The sequence below is a fragment of the Choloepus didactylus genome (assembly GCF_015220235.1).
Source record: "Choloepus didactylus isolate mChoDid1 chromosome 11 unlocalized genomic scaffold, mChoDid1.pri SUPER_11_unloc2, whole genome shotgun sequence".
Taxonomy (NCBI): Eukaryota; Metazoa; Chordata; class Mammalia; order Pilosa; family Megalonychidae; genus Choloepus; species Choloepus didactylus.
In genome coordinates this window covers 4,080,168-4,101,307 of record NW_023637579.1, presented here as the reverse complement: position 1 = coordinate 4,101,307, position 21,140 = coordinate 4,080,168, and the positions used below count along the sequence as shown (strand labels likewise).

The 21,140-nt window shown below is 42.4% G+C and overlaps 1 protein-coding gene and 1 pseudogene across 1 annotated transcript; both read left to right on the top strand.

Moving 5' to 3' along the window:
* Positions 1 to 6,433: 6,433 nt before the first annotated feature.
* LOC119524538 lies at positions 6,434 to 7,261 on the top strand (annotated as a pseudogene).
* Positions 7,262 to 13,922: 6,661 nt separating this feature from the next.
* BTNL10 (butyrophilin like 10) lies at positions 13,923 to 17,545 on the top strand. The gene is made up of 5 exons (XM_037823283.1): positions 13,923 to 14,258; positions 14,979 to 15,084; positions 15,287 to 15,640; positions 16,326 to 16,607; positions 17,178 to 17,545. The coding sequence occupies exons 1-5, from the start codon at positions 14,169 to 14,171 to the stop codon at positions 17,294 to 17,296; spliced, it is 951 nt and encodes a 316-aa protein (XP_037679211.1). The 5' UTR covers positions 13,923 to 14,168; the 3' UTR covers positions 17,297 to 17,545.
* The last annotated feature ends 3,595 nt before the right edge of the window (positions 17,546 to 21,140 follow it).

The window sequence follows — 21,140 nt, the reverse complement described above, 5'->3', positions numbered from 1 at the left end:
TTTTTTTAGTTGCTATTGAAAATGGTATCTTTTTCTTGAGTGTCTCTTCAGTTTGTTCATTTCTAGCATATAGAAACATTACTGACTTATGTGCATTAACCTTGTATCCCGCTACTTTGCAAAATTTGTTTATTAGCTCTAGTAGCTGTATCGTCGATTTCTCAGGGTTTTCTAGATATAAGATCATATCATCTGCAAACAATGACAGTTTTACTTCTTCTTTTCCAATTTGGATGCCTTTTGTTTCTTTGTCTTGCCGGATTGCCCTGGCTAGCACTTCCAGCACAATGTTGAATAACAGTGGTGACAGCGGGCATCCTTGTCTTGTTCCTGATCTTAGAGGGAAGGCTTTCAGTCTCTCACCATTGAGTACTATGCTGGCTGTGGGTTTTTCATATATGCTCTTTATCATGTTGAGGAAGTTTTCTTCAATTCCTACCTTTTGAAGTGTTTTTATCAAAAAGGGATGTTGGATTTTGTCAAATGCTTTTTCAGCATCTATTGAGATGATCAATTGATTTTTCCCTTTTGACTTGTTAATGTGTTGTAATACATTGATTGATTTTCTTTTGTTGAACCATCCTTGCATGCCTAGAATAAACCCCATTTGGTCATGGTGTATGACTTTTTAATTTGTCTTTGGATTCGATTTGCAAGTATTTTGTTGAGGATTTTTGCATCTATATTCATTAGGGAGATTGGCCGGTAGTTTTCCTTTTTTGTAACATCTTTGCCTGGTTTTGGTGTTAGATTGATGTTAGCTTCATAAAATGAGTTAGGTAGTGTTCCATTTTCTTCAATGTTTTGAAAGAGTTTGAGTAAGATTGGTGTCAGTTCTTTCTGGAAAGTTTGGTAGAATTCCCCTGTGAAGCCATCTGGCCCTCGGCATTTATTTGTGGGAAGATTTTTGATGACTGATTGGATCTCTTTGCTTGTGATGGGTTGGTTGAGGTCTTCTATTTCTTCTCTGGTCAGTCTAGGTTGTTCATATGTTTCCAGGAAATTATCCATTTCCTCTACATTATCCAGTTTGTTGCCATACAGTTGTTCATAGTATCCTCTTATAATTTTTTTAATTTCTTCAGGATCTGCAGTTATGTCACCTTTTTCATTCATTATTTTGTTTATATGGGTCTTCTCTCTTTTTGATTTTGTCAGTCTAGCTAGGGGCTTGTCAATCTTGTTGATCTTCTCAAAGAACCAACTTTTGGTGATATTTATCCTCTCTATTGTTTTTTTGTTCTCTATGTCATTTATTTCTGCTTTAATCCTTGTTATTTCTTTTCTTGTACTTGGTTTAGGATTGGTTTGCTGTTCATTTTCTAGCTTCTTCAGTTGATCCATTAGTTCTTTGATTTTGGCTCTTTCTTCCTTTTTAATATATGCGTTTAGTGCTATAAATTTCCCCCTTAGCACTGCTTTTGCTGCATCCCATAGGTTTTGGTATGTTGTGTTCTCATTTTCATTCGTCTCTATATATTTAGCAATTTCTCTTGCTATTTCTTCTTTAACCCACTGATTGTTTAGGAGTGTGTTGTTTAACCTCCAGGTATTTGTGAATTTTCTAAGTCTCTGATGGTTATTGACTTCTAATTGTATTCCATTGTGGTCAGAGAATGTGCTTTGAATAATTTCAATCTTTTTAAATTTATTGAGGCTTGTTTTATGTCCCAGCATATGATCTATTCTGGAGAAAGTTCCATGAGCACTAGAAAAGTATGTGTATCCTGGTGATTTGGGATGTAATGTCCTGTATATGTCTGTTAAATCTAATTCATTTATCAGATTGTTTAGGTTTTCAATTTCCTTATTGGTCTTCTGTCTCGTTGACCTACCTATAGGAGAGAGTGATGTGTTGAACTCTCCCACAATTATTCTGGAATCATCAATTGCTTCCTTTAGTTTTGCCAGTGTTTCTCTCATGTATTTTGTGGCACCTTGGTTGGGTGCATAGACATTTACGATTGTTATTTCTTCTTGCTGAATTGCCCCTTTTATTAGTACGTAGTGGCCTTCTTTGTCTCTCAAAACATCCCTGCATTTGAAGTCTATTTTATCTGAGATTAATATTGCTACACCTGCTTTCTTTTGGCTGTAGCTTGCATGAAATATTTTTTTCCATCCTTTCACTTTCAGTTTCTTTGTGTCTCTGTGTCTAAGATGAGTCTCTTGTATGCAACATATAGGTTGTTCATTTTTTTTTGATCCATTCTGTGAATCTATATCTTTTAATTGGGGAGTTTAATCCATTTACATTCAACGTTATAACCGTGAAGGCATTTCTTGAATCAGCCATCTTATCCTTTGGTTTATGTTTGTCATATTTTTCCCCTCTGTCTATTAATATCCTTTATTGTACCTGTACCGAATCTCTTTAGTATTGAACCTTTCTCCAAGTCTCTTTGTCCTTTCTTTGTTTCTCTGTCTGTAGGGCTCCCTTGAGTATCTCCAGTAGGGCAGGTCTCTTGTTAGCAAATTCTCTCAGCATTTGTTTGTCTGTGAGAAATTTAAGCTCTCCCTCAAATTTGAAGGAGAGCTTTGCTGGATAGAGTATTCTTGGCTGGAAATTTTTCTCACTCAGAATTTTAAATTTATCGTGCCACTGCCTTCTTGCCTCCATGGTGGCTGCTGAGTAGTCACTACTTAGTCTTATGCTGTTTCCTTTGTATGTGGTGAGTTGCTTTTCTCTTGCTGCTTTCAGAACTTGCTCCTTCTCTTCTGTGTTTGATAGTGTGATCAGTATATGTCTCGGAGTGGGTTTATTTGGATTTATTCTATTTGGAGTTCGCTGAGCATTTATGATTTGTGTATTTATGTTGTTTAGAAGATTTGGGAAGTTTTCCCCAACAATTTCTTTGAATACTCTTCCTAGACCTTTACCCTTTTCTTCTCCTTCTGGGACACCAATGAGTCTTATATTTGGACGTTTCATATTATCTATCATATCCCTGAGGTCCATTTTGATTTTTTCAATTTTTTTCCCCATTCTTTCTTTTATGCTTTCATTTTCCATTCTGTCATCTTCGAGGTCACTGATTCGTTGTTCAACTTCCTCTAGTCTTGTACTATGAGTGTCCAGAATCTTTTTAATTTGGTCAACAGTTTCTTTAATTTCCATAAGATCATCCATTTTTTTATTTAGTCTTGCAATGTCTTCTTTATGCTCTTCTAGGGTCTTCTTGATTTCCTTCATATCCCGTACTATGGTCTCATTGTTCATCTTTAGTTCTTTGAGTAGCTGCTCTAGGTGCTGTGTCTCTTCCGGTCTTTTGATTTGGGTGCTTGGGCTTGGGTTATCCATATCGTCTGGTTTTTTCATATGCTTTATAATTTTCTGTTGTTTTTGGCCTCGTGGCATTTGCTGAACTTGATAGGATTCTTTTAGGATTTGTAGACCAATTGAAGTCCTTATCTCTAATTTATCAGATCTACAGCTTCGTGGAGTACACTTTCTCTAACTAACCAGCAGGTGGCGTCCACGAGCCACCTGTTCTCCACAAGCCAGTTCTCCCCTGCTTAGCCTTTTTGGTGAGTGGGGGAGTGTGTCTTGTGGGGTCCAATTGGTGTACCAAGCTTGCGTGTGTAGTTGGTGTTGCCTGCCCTGTATATGGGACGTGTTTTTGGGCAGTCAGGGAGGGGGGGGGGTGGCTCTAACAATCAAATCTCCCTGGTGATCTTAGATTTTTAAAGCTGCTGCAATAGTGTAATCCTTCAGTTCAGTCCCGCCACAGTTTGTCTCTGCCACTGACCCACAAGTCCTTGGTATTGGCGTATGGCTCCTGAGACTTGCAAGTGGGCCCCTCTTCCAGGCCGTGCACCCCCTGGTCCTCTGTTGAGGGATGACTGTGCTATGTCACAGGTGAGTGCCGTCCCCCCAGGGCAGTTCTGGGCTGCTGGGCTGTGTAGGGAGGCTCCCAGTCTGCTGAAATGATGGCTGAATGGGGCTTTGTTAATTCACACTGCTCCACCTTCCCAACTCTGGGACAATCAGCTGAGGTTGCAGGGAAGGCTAATATCCACGCCCAGTTTTGTGGTGTGTGCCTGTTATTTGAAGCACTTCCGTCACACTGGGTTGTCTGGGGCAGTTCTGGGCTATGGGGCTGGCAACGGGCAGGAGTGTTTCCTGTCCACCAGGATGATGGCTGTGAGTGGACACCCCCCTTTTCTTGGGAAGTTGTGGTGTTTAGTGAATTTTCTCAGCCACTGGATTATTGCCTTTTGTCTCAGAGCTCTCCTAGTTCTGCTCTTTACTTGACCTGCCCAAATAGCAAGTCTTTGAAGCTTTCTGTATTGGGCTTCTTAGAGTAATTGTTTTAGAAAAAGAAAAAAGGATTAAAAAAAAAACAAAAGAAAAAAAAACAGGCCCTCCTCAGAGATCTAATGGGTTATTGAAATGCTAAGAGACAAAGCAACCAGGGCCATTAAGGAAAGGTCCACAGGGTAGAGAGATCAGCTTTTCTTCGGGATTTGCATATGCGCCTCAGGGCCCTTCCCCTTTCTATGTTCACCAGAACTCCAAAAATCCTCCGCTTTTATTTTGGAGTTTTTCATGTTGTTTTTTTTCTATGTCTGTCTCCTCTCTGCTGGGCTGGCTGCTCTGAGATTCTCTGGTGTCTGGTCTCAGTCTATCTATGGTTGGAATTTGGATCAGTAGAATGAGTTTCCGATAAGGGCTGCCACTGCAGTTCTCCCTTCTCCTTCCCGGAGCTGACAGCCCCTCCTCCCCCGGGACTGAGCCTGGCAGGGAGGGGCGTGGGTCCCCTGGCCGCAAAAACTTACAGATTTCGCTGATCTCAGCAGTTCCACATTTTCATGAGTGTTGTATGAAGTATGCCCAAAGTCAGATTGCTCTGTGGTGTCCAGTCCACGCAGTTCCTGGCTTTCTACTTACTTTCCTGGAGGAGTAACTAAAACATACAGCTCACCAGTCTGCCATCTTGCCCCGCCTCTCCAGGCATTTAATTTAAGTCACAGACATGTGTTCAGTAGCACAGTATGCCCTGTTCTGTGCTGTGGGACTCCTGGTTTAAGTAGCACAAGTTGCAGGCAGAGTAAACCTCGGAAGGTGGTGGTGGTGGGCTGGAGGTGGGGCTAGTGTTCCAGGACTAATGCAGCAAGGGGGGAAAGTCAGGTGCCTGCTGTCAGGAAGGCAGGGGTAGGACGGGCTCCTGGCAGTCAGAGGGCAGTGCGAGCGATCCTGTTACTGACCCTCATCCCAGAGACAGGATCAAAACCCACTGCTCCTCTAGGAACCTGATGCCAAGAAGGTCTTCCCATTTAGCAGTTCAATTTTGAGGAGCGTGAAATAGTGGAATTGGCAGGAATGCACACACAGAGGTGAGTGGTACCGAAACCCAAATTCTCTCCTACTTTCCTCCTTAGGTAGAGTTTCCTCTTGGAAAGCAAGTTGTTCCCCTTCTGACTGTAAATATATATGTGTTACGGCTACTGTTCATTTATATCTTACTTTGAATTGCTCTCACCAGATAATGACACACCTGGAACCAATAAGATTTTCTTATGAGTCAGTGAGGATTGTAATAATCCATCAGAGAGCCTAAAATCATCATTAATTGCAGTAAAAGGCAGGATGAGAGGTAGGAGAAGGGCATAGTGCTCTGGGCATTCAGAGAGGCAGATGATAATTCTGTATGAATTAGAAAGACCTCCTGGAGGAGTAGCAGCTGGAGAGGGTGGTCCTTACAGTGTAGCTCTTCAGCTACTGCATGACCCAGATCTTTTTAGCTAGGGCAGCAAGAGCTCAGAGACATGACTGGGAGACAGTTCCACTCCTGATAACCTCGGGGTGTACTAATTAAGCTGAGATAAGGACAAGCCCGTCAACAGTCAGGGTTCTCCAGAGAAAGAGAAATAGATATTTTTAAAAATAACCATATATATATATTTTTTAAATAATTCAGTTTTATTGAGATGTATTCATATACCATGTAGTCATACAAAGCATACAATCAGTTGCTCACGGTACCACCATACAGTTGTGCATCCATCACCAAAATTAATTTTTGAACATTTTCATTACCACACACACAAAAGTAATAAGAATAAAAATTAAAGTGAATAAGAAAAATTAAAATAAAAAAAAGAACACTGGGTGTTGTTTCTTTTTTTTGTCCCCTTTTTCTACTCATCCATCCATACACTGGACAAAGGGGAGTGTGGTCCATATGGCTTTCCCAATCCCATTGTCACCCTTCAAAAGCTAGATTTTCATACAATTGTCTTCAAGATTCATGGGTTCTGGGTTGTAGTTTGATAGTTTTAGGTATTTACTGCTAGCTATTCCAATTCATTAGCACCTAAGAAGGGTTATCTATGTTGTGCGTGAGAGTGCCCACCAACCCAGAAGCGGCAATCCTCAGCTCCTTCTCCAATCTCTGGTTTGGCCTGCCTGCCCACTTCTTCAGCCTCCACCATGTCCATCAGGGTCACCCAGAAATCCTACAAGGTGTCCTCCGCTGGCCCCCGGACCTTCAGCAGTTGCTCTTACACAAGCGGGCCCAGTACCCACGTCAGCTTCTACTTTCGGGTAGGCAGTGGTGGAAACAGCTTCCAGGGCAACATGGGCACTTGCATGGGTCTGATGGGGGGCTATGGAGGGGCAGGGAGTGCAGGGGGCATCACAGCCATCATGTTGAACCAGAGCCTGCTGAGCCCCCTTAAGCTGGAGGTGAACCCCAACATTCAGATCAAGTAGGAGGAGCTGCAAATGCTGGCCAGGAAACATGGGGATGACCTCCGCCACATGAAGATGGAGATCTCAGCGATGAACCGGACCATCATCTGGCTCCAGGCTGAGATTGAGGGACTGAAGGGCCAGAGAGCTTCTCTGGAGGCCACCATTGTGGATACTGAGCAGCATGGGGAGCTGGTTGTTAAGGACGCCAATGCCAAGTTGGCCCAGCTGGAGGCCACCCTGCACCAGGCCAAGCAGGACATGGCATGGCAGCTGTGCGAGTACCAGGAGCTGATGAACATCAAGCTGACCTTGGACATCAAGATCGCCACCTACCACAAGCTGCTGGAGGGCGAGGAGAGCCGGCTGGAATTTGGGATGCAGAACATGAGTATTCATACGAAGACTTCCAGAGGCTACTACTCAGGTCCACTGAGCCCTGTCTTCAGGGACCTCTCAGGCTCCAGCAACAACTATTCCTTCAGCTCCAGTGGGAGCCGCACTAGCTCCATCAAGGCCATGGTCGTGAAGAAGATTGAGACCCATGATGGGAAGCTGGTCATCTGATGTCCTGCTCAGGTGAACTGCCACTGCAGCCCCTCCCAGGCCACCCACCTGCTGTGCTGCCCCAAAGCCTGGGGACAAGGAGCTGTGCAGGGGGGTGTAGGGAACAGGAGACCTGGGGTACCCCTTCTAGTCCATGTCACCACCTGGAAGTCATTTTGTCTTTTCCAAAATAAAGCCTCAGTTGGCTCTGCCAACCAAAAAAAAAAAAAAAAAAGAGTACCCACCAGAGTGACCTCTCGGCTCCTTTTGGAGTCTCTGTGCCACTGAAGCTTACTTCATTTCAGTTCACATCCCCCTTTTGGTCAAGAAGACACTCTCCATCCCATGATGCCAAACCATATATTTTTAATAGTAAAACACACACTATTTCAAATGATTTGCTCACGAGGTTATGGGGGCTAGCAAGTCTGAATTTCACAGGGCAGGATGGCAGGCTGGAAACTCAGGCAAGATTTTATGCCTCAGTCTTAAAGCAGAATTTTTTCTTCTCCAGGGAACCTCAGGTTTTCTCTTAAGGCCTTTGGAGTGTTTGGATGGGACCCACCCACATTACTGAGGGTCATCTCCTTTCCTTAAAATCAACTGATTGTAAATGTTAACCACATCTGCTAAATACCTTCACAACAACATCTGGACTAGTATTTGATAAAATATCTGGGTACTCTAGCCTAGTCAAGTCAACAGATAGAATTACCATCCCAGATGAAGAGAACCAGAAATGATAAATAAGAATGTTGGTATAAGGAAAGCTATAAGTATATACTTGTTTCCTTTCTTCTCTTGGCTTCTTTAAAAAACAAAAAAATATATTAATTCATAATTATAACAATACATCTTTGTACTTATGACATTTATAAATGCAATATGTATAACAATAATACCACAAAAAGGGAGAAAGGGAATTGAACTAATCACAATTCTATGTCTGAATGGAATTGTGTTAGTATAAATCTGAAACTGATCCTGAGTTAATATGTACATGGCAAGTCCTAAGGTAACCACTTAAGAAATAATTCCAAATCTATAGTAAAAAAACATTAAAGAAATTAAAATACTGCATTAGAAAATACTCACTGAATGTAAAAGAAACTGGTAAGTGAGGAACAAAGGAACAAAAGAAGTCATGAGACATAGAGAAACAAAAAGTAAATTTCAGGCATAAATCCAACCTTATCAATAACAACAAATGCAAATCAAATACATAATCCAATCAAAAGAGATTGTCAGACTGGATTAAAAAAATGTACAACTTGTATTTTAGATTTAGACATGCTTTAGATTCAAAAATAGATTGAAAGTAACAGAATGGGAAAAAGATATACTTTCAAACAGAAACCTCAAGAAAGCTGAAGAAGTGGCTATACCAATATCCTAACCATCACACTAGCATTTTAGAATTTAGAATCTCTCTTTTTTTCTTTGTCAATCTAGCTAAAATATTGCCAATTTTGTTTATCTGTTTAATGAACCAGCTTTTGGCTTCATTGGTTTTCTCTTTTGTTTTTATATACTTTATTTAATTAACAGTTGTCCATGTCTGGTTCTGTGTTCCCATTTAAAAATGTGAGGATTATTAATCCAGGTTTTTCAGATTGTTCATGAGACCCAGATGATGGTCTTGATTCCAATGTACATTATATATATTCTAAATCAGAGAGATAGGGAGGTGGCTTCATAAGGACATGATGTAGTTTCATGGAGATCCAGCTGAAGCCTGCAGATAATGCAGTGAAGTTTTTGGAGCTCAAAGTCTTGGACAACTGTATTTATTCTCCTTGGCCTGTCCAGTGACCGGGGCACTCAGGAATCACTCTTTGCCCTATTCTTGATCATGTACCTGGTGACAATACTGGGAAACTTTCTCATTGTTCTTCTGATCAGACTGGACAGCCATCTCCACACTCCTATGTATTTCTTTCTCACCCCACTCTCAGTACCAAATTGTATTAGTTAGGGTTCTCCAGGGAAACAGAATCAATGAGAGGTGTCTGTGACTATCAGATTTGTAAAAGTGACTCGCACAACTGTAGGTATGCACGAGTCCAAATGACTCTCAGACTTCGAAATCTAATGGAGTTTGTCCTGCAGGTTTTAGGAACTGTTTTGGTCCTGTTAACCCTGTTTTCCTTACTGTTTCTCCTTATGGCAATGGGAATGTTTATCCTATGAATGTCCCTCCTTTGTATATTGGAAACAGATAACTTTTTCTAAGTTTCGCAGAAAGAGGGGAATTTTGTATTAGGACTGACCATGCCTGTAATTGATTTAATGGGATCTTGTACTTAACTATTGTTACTGAAACAATTTAAATTTTTGTGATATTGTGATGGGATGAATGTATTTTGTATATGGAAAGATAATGTCATTTTGGGGTCCAGGGGATGGAATGGGCCAGTTTGAATGTATTGTGTCCCCCAAACACCATTATCTTTGATGTAATCTTGTGTGGGCAGACGTTATCAGTTTTGATTAGATTTCTTTGAGTGTTTCTTTGGAGATGCACCCCACCCAGCTGTGGGTGATGACTCTGATTGGATATTTCCATGGAAGCATGGCCCCACCCATTTAGGGTGGGCCTTGATCAGTGGAGCCATATAAATGAGCTGAGGGGCAGAGGGAACTCAGTGCAGCTGTGAGTGACATTTTGAAGAGGAGCTACAGCCAAGAGGGACACTTTGAAGAAAGCACAGGGGCTGCAGATGAGAGGGTTTGAAGATGGCTGTTGAAAGCAGACTCTTGCTCTGGAGAAGCTGAGAGAGGACAAATATCCCAAGTGCAACTAAGAGTGACGTTTTTGAGGAACTGCAGCCTAGAGAGGAACGTCCTGGGAGAAAGCCATTTTGAAACAGAACTTGGAGCAAACACCAGCCACATGCCTTCCCAGCTAACAGAGGTTTTCCGGACACCATTGGCCATCCTCCAGTGAAGGTACCCGATTACTGATGTGTTACCTTGGACACTTTATGGCCTTAAGACTGTAACTGTGTAACCAAATAAACCCCTTTTGTAAAAGCCAATCCATCTCTGGTGTTTTGCATTCCAGCAGCATTAGCAAACTAGAACAGCTAGAATCAAAGGAAATCATAAATGAATCATAAATGAAAGAAGAGCATTACTATCAACCTTACAGAAATAAAAAGGATTATAAAGGAATAGTGTAAACAATTGTATGCCAGTAAATTAGACAATTTTGATGAAATGGACAAATTTCTAAAAAGATATGAACTGACTCAAGAAGAAATAGACACTCTGAGCAGACAATGTGAACAAGTAAAGAAAGCAAATTGGTAATCAAAGCACTACCTACAAAGAAAACCCTAGGCCCAGATGGCTTCCCAGGTGAATTCTGCTACACACTAAAGAAGAATTAGTTCCAATTCTTCAAAAACTCTTCAAGAAAATAGAAGAGGTGGGATTATTTCCCAACTAATTGTAGGAGGACAGTATTTCTGTGATACCCAAACCAGAGAAATACATCCCAATAACTCTCATGAATATGGATGCAAAAATCCTCAATGAAATAATATAGCAAATTAATCCAGAAACATATATAAAGAATTATACACCATGGCCCAGTAGGATTTATCCCAGGTAGGCAAACTTGGGTCAATGTCCAAAAAATCAATTATTGTAATGTAAAGTTCAATTAATTCAACCATATCAATTGAATAAAAAACAAAAACCACATGATCATCTCATAGGCACAGAAAAAGCTTTTGACAAAATCCAACACCCTTTCAAGAGGTGATGAAGATGTCCTAAAATTGACTGTGATGATGGTTGCACATATCTGTGAATGTAGTAAAAATAATTGAGTCACATATATTAAATGAGTGAATGGTGTGGTATGTGAATTATATCTTATTAAAGCTGTTATTTATTTATTTTTTTTTTTAAGGAAGAAGATGCAATGTGTTTCTCCTCAGGTTTTCTGAGGGCCAGGTAAGTCTTACTTCTTTGCAGCTTTCTGTCATCCTGGAGTACCTGAGGATCAGGTAAGTCTTACTTCTTGGCAGCTCTGAGACATGGCTTTGTGTCTGACATATACGGCATAGAGTAGGAGCTTTTACTGACCCCCTTAAAATAGCCTAGCCTGCAAAGCATTCACTAAGTCTCAAGAAGAGAAACTTTGAAAAAGGGTTTTTTATATTTTAATTTTAATATTCTGCAATTTTGGTTGCAATCCCATGCATTCCTTAAAAAATCAGACTTACTACAGCCCTCAATACATTGATGAAATGTAAGCTCCTGAGGTCAGAGTTATTTTTGTTCATTCTATTCTATTCTATTCTTGTATTTACTCCTAGTGATGTGAAAAACGAATGACATATAGAAAGTGCTCAACAAAGACTTTTTGGATGAATAACTATTATCTGATACTAAATGGCCCAATACCCTTTATTCATTGATTTTTGTTCCTTTCTATCCAAAACATTTGCCATATTCCCTCTCATTTTTTCCTTCTCCCCTCATGTCTTAAACTGCCCAGTGTTTCTCTCACCCTCCCCTGCTGAACTCTGCTCCCCACCTTGAAGGATCTGGTTTTCATCTTTTCTTCCCATGAGCGCTGTATCCTCAGGAATTGTGAACTCATGTTTTTACACTTTATTGCACTCAACTGCTGCTTATTTGACAAACAGTTGTTTCCAAAGCACAGGACACAAAGGTGACTCTGACATTTCTATGCAGGAGATGCTTGTTGACAGATGCGATTATAAGAGGATATTTCAGCAACACGTACATAACAATTTACATGGCATTGAGAAAAATCTATTCTTTCACATGTTAGAAGGCGAGGTCTGGGGAAAATGTAAGAAAACTATAGTTGCTGCAAGTTACTCCTTGGGACCTGGACTAGACAATCTGTATATAAAAGTGGTAAAGTCTCAGGGACTTCATTTATGATCCAAGAGAGAGTTGAGCCAAATTATCAAAGATTTGGGGGATTAGCATTTTAAATTTAAATGCTCATTTTCAAAAGAATTCTGTGCGCACAGTCCCAGGGTAAAAGAAGTAGGAGGTTTGCACAGGGAGACAGGGAAGAAGGGGGAAATGGAAGAGAAGATGATGGGTCCTCCAAGCCTGCTCCTGTGGAGTTGGTCTGATTTGCAGGACACGGGAGCTACCGAGGAAATCCTAGTAGTGCTGCTTTCAAAGGGGGCTCTGAAAGAATACAGCAGGGGATGCCTGTTTCAGGACCAAAGAACCGGCTGGGAGGAGGCACTGCCCAGCTCTGCCTCAGATACCCCACAGCTCCCGTACCCAGAGAAAGCCAGGTGGCCCCACTGAACCTGTGTTCTCAAGTGGTGCTGCCAGGGACCCAGTGCAGATGGAGGAGGAGGAGAATGTGCAGCAACTAATTCCAGATAGAAAATTCTTACCCAGAAAGAAACAGTAGAGAAGAAGTGGAATGACATAGCACGCTTCTGCAGGGGGCGACAAAGAGCCAGAAAAAACCCGTGTTGATGAGGCTGGTTTCAGTTGCAGGCAGCTGAGCTCAGGGTGATTGCATTTTTAAACGTGTCTTCCTCATATTCTCTTTGCTTTTGAACTTAAAGGGAACCTGTTATGGTAATTCTATCTGTTGACTTGGCTAGGCTAGAGTACCCAGATATTTTATCAAACATGAGTCTAGATGTTGCCAGGAAGGTATTTAGCAGATGTGGTTAACACATATATATTTACAGTCAGAAAGGGGAACAACTTCATTTCCAAGAGGAAACTCTACCCTAGGAGGAAAGTAGGAGAGAATTTGGGTTTCGGTACCACTCACCTGTGTGTGTGCATTCCTGCCAATTCCACTATTTCACACTCCTGAAAATTGAACTGCTAAATGGGAAGACCTTCTTGGCATCAGGTTCCTAGAGGAGCAGTGGGTTTTGATCCTGTCTCTGGGATGAGGGTCAGTAACAGGATTGCTCACACTGCCCTCTGACTGCCAGGAGCCCGTCCTACCCCTGCCTTCCTGACAGCAGGCACCTGACTTTCCCCCCTTGCTGCATTAGTCCTGGAACACTAGCCCCACCTCCAGCCCACCACCACCACCTTCCGAGGTTTACTCTGCCTGCAACTTGTGCTACTTAAACCAGGAGTCCCACAGCACAGAGCAGGGCATACTGTGCTACTGAACACATGTCTGTGACTTAAATTAAATGCCTGATCTTCAAGACAATCTGGCAGCCCTTCCCTGTAGCTCTTTCCCCTCCAAGGCCGTTCAGGAAAATGCCCACACTTTTGAGTTAACATTAGGGGAAAATGGGACAGGATATGTTTCAGTCATATCTTAGATGTAGAGTCGAGGTGAATGTCTGAAGCTTGGTACAGGTCAGGCTCCCAGTCACAATATTTTATGTACAGATTTCCAGGACCCCATGGCCACAGGGGACAGGGAAGGGAGGGAAGAGGTGGTGCCATCATCTTCCAAAAGGGGTGTGAATTGCAGACAAGAATCTCCTAGGAAAATGCTGAAATTAGCCCAGTTTCAAGCTGATCCTGAAAAACCCTCCCGAGGACCTGGGCCAGGCTTGTGCAGGACTGAAGGACTCTTGATAGCCAAGAAAGTTTATCTGGATTTCCCAGCTTCTGCATTTGGCCTGGATCCCAACACCCGAGATCGGTGCCTCCTTCTCCAGGTTGGTGGTAACCCAGAGCTGGCCCTGACAGCCGTCCTCCCATGGGCTTATCTGCTGGGGCCACCGTATTTCTCCCCAGTCTTCAGTATGTTCACACCATGGGCCACACCTTAGGAAACCCTTATTTTTTCTGTTGCAACTGCCAAAAGGCATAGTTGGTTACTTTTGCAAAAAATAGTAGGATTCTACTGAAACTAGGGGACTTGACTGCTTATAACAGATTTCTAAGCTCCCCACTCATATTACTGCCTGTGTTCTTGTGGTTCCTTGAGATTATGCCCCTCCTGGAGTTTTTGGAGCATTCAATCAATTCCTTCAGTGTCACCAAAATTTCCCTGGGAAGCCTGCAGCTGGATTTGAGCTGGGTGAGTAGTTTTATTTTAAAGGCACTCATCTATGTCGTTGTTTGTCCATTCTCACCCCATCCTCAGTGCCAGAGAAACCCCAGGGGCCTTCCTAAAAGGTAAGAATGGAATACCTTGTCTGAATACAGCATGGGAATTTAAGGGCAAAGTTTCTTAATAAATTTCATAAATTAGTTAATTTAATCAGTACTAAGTAATAATTTAAAGAGTGTCTTGGATTGACCGTCCTGGCCAATGAATTTTGGGGCGACCAATAGGTTTGTATTGTACAGAAGTTGATTATAATGCGCAGTAGACAGGAGACTGGTTGTGGAAAACAAGAAAATTAAGGACTTTAAGTGAGTCAGTAAATGTATTTCTGATCTCTGTTTGCTTAATCAGAACTTGAGTTTTCTTCACTATCATTCTCACGTTTCACTCCGGTAGATGACTGGAGATGCATTTAAAACTCCTATATGAATAGGTAATAAAATGAAACCCATTCACATTCAAGGATGTCTTTGTGGAATTCTGTGGGTGGGTTCCAGTGACTTGCATTATGGGAGGGATGTCATACATGTAACACAAGGGTCGATGAGGATTGGTGTCTGTTTCTAGGATAAATAACAGGTTAGAGAATGTGAGTAAAGAGGTGGTTAAACATGATCTTTCTTTCCCAAGGTGACTTTTCCATTGCTCTTACTGATCTTCTGGTTGTGGTTTTCTCTCCCACCAACTCAGATGCCCTGGACTGTGATGACAAAGATGCATTTTCAAGATGCCTTGCTGCCTTGCTGCCTCATCCTTGTTTTGCTACAACCACTACTCAGCAGCAAATGCAGATATGGTAGGAGAACATCCCCTTTTCATCTTTAAGAGGATGCCCCAGTAGAAGAACAGAAAAGCCCAAAGAAAAGTTAAGATGATGCCTTCCACTTTAGCTCAGGATGCCGGGAATCCTTAAATCCTCAGAGAGGAATGTGGGACGCGGTGGGAGAAGTCTTCTCACAGATGCACTAACGTAGTTCTTTTGAATCTGCCTCTTTCAGGAAAAGCTGATTTTTGCATCTTTGTGCCTAATGACACCATTCTGGCCATTGTGGGGAAAGACACAGAGTTACCCTGTCACCTGGATCCCAATATCAGTGTTGAGGACATGGAGTTGAGATGGTACAGGGCCCACCCCTCTCCCGCCGTGTACGTGTATGAAAAGGGGAAAGATATGTATCAAGAGCAGATGAAAGAGTACCAGGGAAGAACAACTTTTTTGAGAGACGGCATTGACAAGGGCATAGCAGCAGTGAGGATAAACAATGTCACCACTTTTGATAATGGAACATACCACTGCCGTTTCAAAGACGGTAACGCTTCTACAGAAGCCACTCTGTGGCTGACGGTGGCAGGTAAGGGGCCTGCATGCTTGGGCATCTTGTTTCTGTGTGATCAAAGTATAACTTTCACTTACAGAGTTTTCAGTCCCAATGATAGATAATCATGTTTATGGCCAAACTTCCAATAAAACATTACACTTTTCATAACGTATACTTCCAAGAAAAATCCCATTTTACAGAAACCTTGTGCAATGACACTACTTCTTGGAAAATGTAGTTCTTAATACATGGGTATATTTTCTAGTTTTCCTTCCTTTCATTACACCATTACACTCAATGGGAGGGAGGGTGCAGAAGAGAGAGAGAAAGAGAGAGAGAGGGAGGGTGGAAGCGAAGGGAAGGGAAGGGAAGGGAAGAGAAAGACAGGGTCAAGGGAGAAAGTTTATGGTTTGGGGGGAGAAATTCCTTGGCAATTCCAGAAATTGTGCTTTGAAGTCAGGCAAACCTGGGTTCAAATCATATTTCCCACACTTACTACTTTTGTGACTTAGGAAAATTATTTAATCTTCCTGAGCATTTTTTTTTTTTTGGATTTCTTCTGCTTTACCTAAAAAATTGGGATAATATATTTGGGATCTAAATATCAAACAGGGTAGTATATGAAAAATAACCTAACACATATTGGAAATCCTCAAGACTTTTTAAAAATGGTGGCAACAGTAGATGGAAAGATTCAAGCCAATATCTCTTTCTTCAGGAGTGGGTGAAAAGCCCAGAATCAGTTTGAGAGATCACAAGGACAATGGCCTCCAGGCAGAGTGCACCTCAGCTGGCTGGTTCCCTGAGCCCAAGGTGCAGTGGATGGATTTCAGGGGAAATTCAATACCTTCTGAGACCAATATCTCAGCATCAGCTACCAGTGGGCTCTTCACTGTGGCATCCGGTGTGACTGTCAGGGACAGGGCTGTGGGGGCCCTAAGTTGCTCCATTGCCAGCCCCCTCCACCCTGAGAGGAAGACGGCTAGGATTCACCTACCAGGTTAGTATTCTATTCAGTTTTGTTCTCAAAAAAGCTGAGAATAGGAAACCATAGCCTATGTGGTCACCTGGGGGAGAGGTACAAGTCCTCTAGCAAGAGGGAAAGGAGACGGCAGATCCTTTTCTACATCTTTCCTCCAGAGACCTGGCTCATTGGGTTCTAGGGGGGTGCAGAGTTGGGTGCTTTTGACAGAGGTGGTTCAGAGATGGAGGTGTTGGGAAAGCCCCAAGGAGAACAAGAAATGTTTGCCCTGGTATTAATTTTTTATTTTAATTTTTAAATAATTTCAAACTTACAGAAAATTTGCAATAATAATACAAAGAACTCTGTCCATCCATTACCCAGATTCACCAATTTTTATCATTTTGCCCCATTTGTTTTATCATTTCTCTTTCTCTCTTTACCTAGTAGCTATGTACTATATGTCTATCTGTGCAAATACATACATATTTTGTTCCGATTCATTTCAGAGTTCTTTGTAAACATCAATCCTTTCGTGTTTCCTAAGAACAAAGAAGTTCCTTCTTTCTAATATTCTTTACTCATGTGACTCTCTGGAATCTCCCTTAGATTCCTCCTCCAGCAGGTTGCCAGTTGCAGCTTGGAGTATAGTATTGCCTCTGATCCCTGTTGCACTGGGAGTTATAGCTGCAGCCATCTGTGTCTTCTGGAGACAGCAGCAGGACTAAAATTGAAGACTGCGGGAAGAACAGAGAGCAGATCAGACAACGAGCCAGCAGTGCCTGGGAGCAGCCATCCAACAGTGCACAGGGAGAGCCAACGGGATGCGGGGACACTCAGGCACTGAGCCCATCAGAGCAGAGACCCTGTGCTAGGGCAGCCTTGGTGTGTTCTTAAATACAGTAACAATTGAAGGATGTGGGAAAGCTGCATTCTAGAAATTGTGAAATCATGTATCCACTGAAAATGCTGTATGTCTGAGAACTTCCTTGGTTGCTCTTTGCTAGAGAATTTAATGTAGGCTTGGTGTCCAACAGATCTGGGCGTAAACCATGACCGTGGTACATACTGGCCAAGGCTCTGCCTTGATCCCCGACTGACACAGACTGAGGGGTCTAGGCATGAAGCCCCACTCGCATGTGTGCTGGATGAGGGTTGGGCTTGAACTGCAACTTAGATAAATGTTGTCTAGGGGTCTAGGCTTGAACCCCAACCCTGACTCATTATGACCTAGGGATCTGGGCATGAACCCTGACCCTGACTCATGCTGGCCTAGGGGATCTGGGCTTGAACCCCAACCCTGACTCATGCTGGCCTGGGGGATCTGGGCTTGAACCCTGACCCTGACTCATGCTGACCTAGGGGATCTGGGCTTGAACCCCAACCCAGACTCATGCTGACCTAGGGGATCTGGACTTGAACCCCAACCCTGACTCATGCTGACCTAGGGATCTGGGCTTGAACCCTGACCCTGACTCATGCTGGCCTAGGGGATCTGGGCTTGAACCCCAACCCAGACTCATGCTGGCCTAGGGATCTGGGCTTGAACCCTGACCCTGACTCATGCTGACCTAGGGGATCTGGACTTGAACCCCAACCCTGACTCATGCTGACCTAGGGATCTGGGCTTGAACCCTGACCCTGACTCATGCTGTCTAGGGGTCTAGGCTTGAACCCTGACCCTGACTCATGCTGACCTAGGGGATCTGGGCTTGAACCCTGACCCTGACTCATGCTGACCTAGGGATCTGGGCTTGAACCCTGACCCTGACTCATGCTGTCTAGGGGTCTAGGCTTGAACCCTGACCCTGACTCATTATGACCTAGGGATCTGGGCATGAACCCTGACCCTGACTCATGCTGTCTAGGGGTCTAGGCTTGAACCCTGACCCTGACTCATGCTGACCTAGGGATCTGGGCTTGAACCCTGACCCTGACTCATGCTGACCTAGGGGATCTGGGCTTGAACCCTGACCCTGACTCATGCTGACCTAGGGATCTGGGCTTGAACCCTGACCCTGACTCATGCTGACCTAGGGGTCAGGATTTGAACCCTGACCCTGACTCATGCTGGCCTAGGGGATCTGGGCTTGAACCCTGACCCTGACTCATGCTGACCTAGGGGATCTGGACTTGAACCCTGACCCTGACTCATGCTGGCCTAGGGGTCAGGATTTGAACACCGACTCTGACTCATGCTGACCTAGGGGTCAAGACTTGAACCCCGACCCTGACTCATGCTGACCTAGGGGATCTGGGCATGAACCCTGTCCCTGACTCATGCTAGCCTAGGGTTTTCCCTTTTTTTTTTTTGTTTCAACAATTTCAGGTATTTCCTTCTAGCTATTCCAAAACACTGAAAACTAAAATGGATATCTGTATAATGCATAAGAATAACTCTGGAATGACTTGTTGACTCTATTTGAAATCTTTCAGCCCCCGAAACTTTATGTTGTTTCATTTCTTTTCCCTGTTTGGTCAAGAAGGCTTTTTCAATCCCATGATGCCAAGTCCAGGTTCACCCCTGGAAGTCATGTCCCACATAAGGGGGAGTGCAGTGAGTTTACCTGCTGAGTTGGCTTAGAGAGAGAGGCCACATCTGAGCAACAAAGAGGTTCTCTAGGGGTGACTTTTAGGCACAACTGTAAGTGGGCTCAGCCTCTCTTTTGCAGTAACAAGCTTCTTAAGGCAAGTCACAAGATCAAGGGCCTAGCCTTCTAAATTGGTAGTCCCCAATGCTTGTGAGAATCAGTAATTCCTTAGATGGGAAAGTCTAATATTTCCACGTTTTCTACCAGTTCCTCGGATGGGTTTTGCAAAACCATTTTTATTCTCTGCTCAAATTATTTGGGGGTATATGGGGTTTTACACTAACCTGTACAAACTAACTAAATCTCATTCTCTATTCAAAGTTCCATGTATTTATGGTGTTTGAGTAAACTGACCATACAAGGTAAATTATCTGGTGTGCTACCAAAAACATAGATTTTGCACCAAATAAACATATCTTCCTTTGGTTTCACTTAAAATTTGGAGCTTTAAAACAGTCAATATTGTCCTTTGTCCTTTAGTCTGACTTACCTTAGTCCTAACTTAGTCCGTTTCATTTGTATCTCTAATTGAATCTGAAACTCTTTTTCAGCTTTTTAAATAGTTGCTATGCAGCATAATACTGACATTCACAGCTGCAGGACTCTAGCTCTGAGTCTCAGGTGTCACATAGATCCTTGAATTTCTAGGGGCAGACCAAGTTATACACAAAGAGCTCAGCACCTCAGAATTTAGAGATAATCATTACAAGTCAGGAATAGACATGACTGCAGTTAAGAGCTTACAATCTAAGGACCTTTACAATAAACCTTCCCCTGATAACCTGTGCATTAAGATTCAATTCTCAGTGTTTACACATTATACTTAGTCCATGTTAGTGAATCATAATGTTTGACTTCATTTCTGGTGTATATCACTCAAAATGCTGTCCTCAAGATCCATTCACCTAGTTGCACATCTCACAATTTCATTTTTTCTTGCAGCTGCTCAATATTCTATTGTAAGCATACACCACAGTTCATTATTCTGTTCTGCAGTCAGTGCACCCTTAGGCCACCTCCCTCCCTTGCAGATAGTGAATACTATCACCATAAACACCAGTGTGCAAATGTGCATTCATATCCCTACTCTCAGTTCTTTCAAGTATGTACCAATAGTGAGGTTGCAGGATCTTATGGTAACCACATACTTAGCTTCTAGTGGAGCCACCACACTGCCCTCCAGATGGGCTGTACCATTCTACTTTCATAGTAACAGTGAATAGGTAACTCACTATCTATGTTTTCTCCAGTGCTTGTATCCCTCTATTTATTTTATTCCCTTGCAATTTTATAGGGATATATTCACATACCATAAAATCATCCATGGTGTACAATCATTCAGAGTATCATCATACAGTTGTTCATTCATCACCACAATCAGCCCTTGAACATATTTGTTACTCCAAAAAACTAAAATAAGAATAAAAAAGGACAAACAAAAAAAGAAAAAGAAAATAAAATACAATAAAAAGGTTAGACAACAACACCACAACCAAGAATACTATACCCCTCCCTTATATCCCCCTCTTATAGACATTTACCTTTGGTATATTGCCTTTGTTACAATTGGTGGAGCACATTACAATGATGCTGTTAACTATTTACTCTAGTTTTCCTTGATTATATTTTTCCCCAAACCATCACATTCTCAATGCCTTGCAAAGTTGACATTCATTTGTTCTCCCACTTGTAAAAGCACTTTTACATTTGTACATTTAATCACCATCATTGACTACTCTAGATTTCACTAAGTTATACAGTCCCAGTCTTTATCTTCTCTCTTTCCTTCTGGTGTCATGCATGTCACTAGCCTTCCTCTTTCAATTTACTCGCAGTCATCTTGGTTCAGTGTACTTACCATATTGTGCTACCAACATACAGTATTGTGCTATCCATTTCCAATCTATACAAGCAATCCTGCTGAACATTCTACACTCCTTCAGCATCAAATGCTTGATCTCTATCCTCTTTCTATCACCTG

Coding starts and splice junctions, on each gene's coding strand:
- BTNL10 (XM_037823283.1), top strand. CDS start 14,169: ATGCCCCTCCTGGAGTTTTTGGAGCATTCAATCAATTCCTTCAGTGTC. Junction 15,641..16,325: donor TCTGTGGCTGACGGTGGCAG/GTAAGGGGCCTG, acceptor CTCTTTCTTCAG/GAGTGGGTGAAAAGCCCAGA. Junction 16,608..17,177: donor GGCTAGGATTCACCTACCAG/GTTAGTATTCTA, acceptor AATCTCCCTTAG/ATTCCTCCTCCAGCAGGTTG.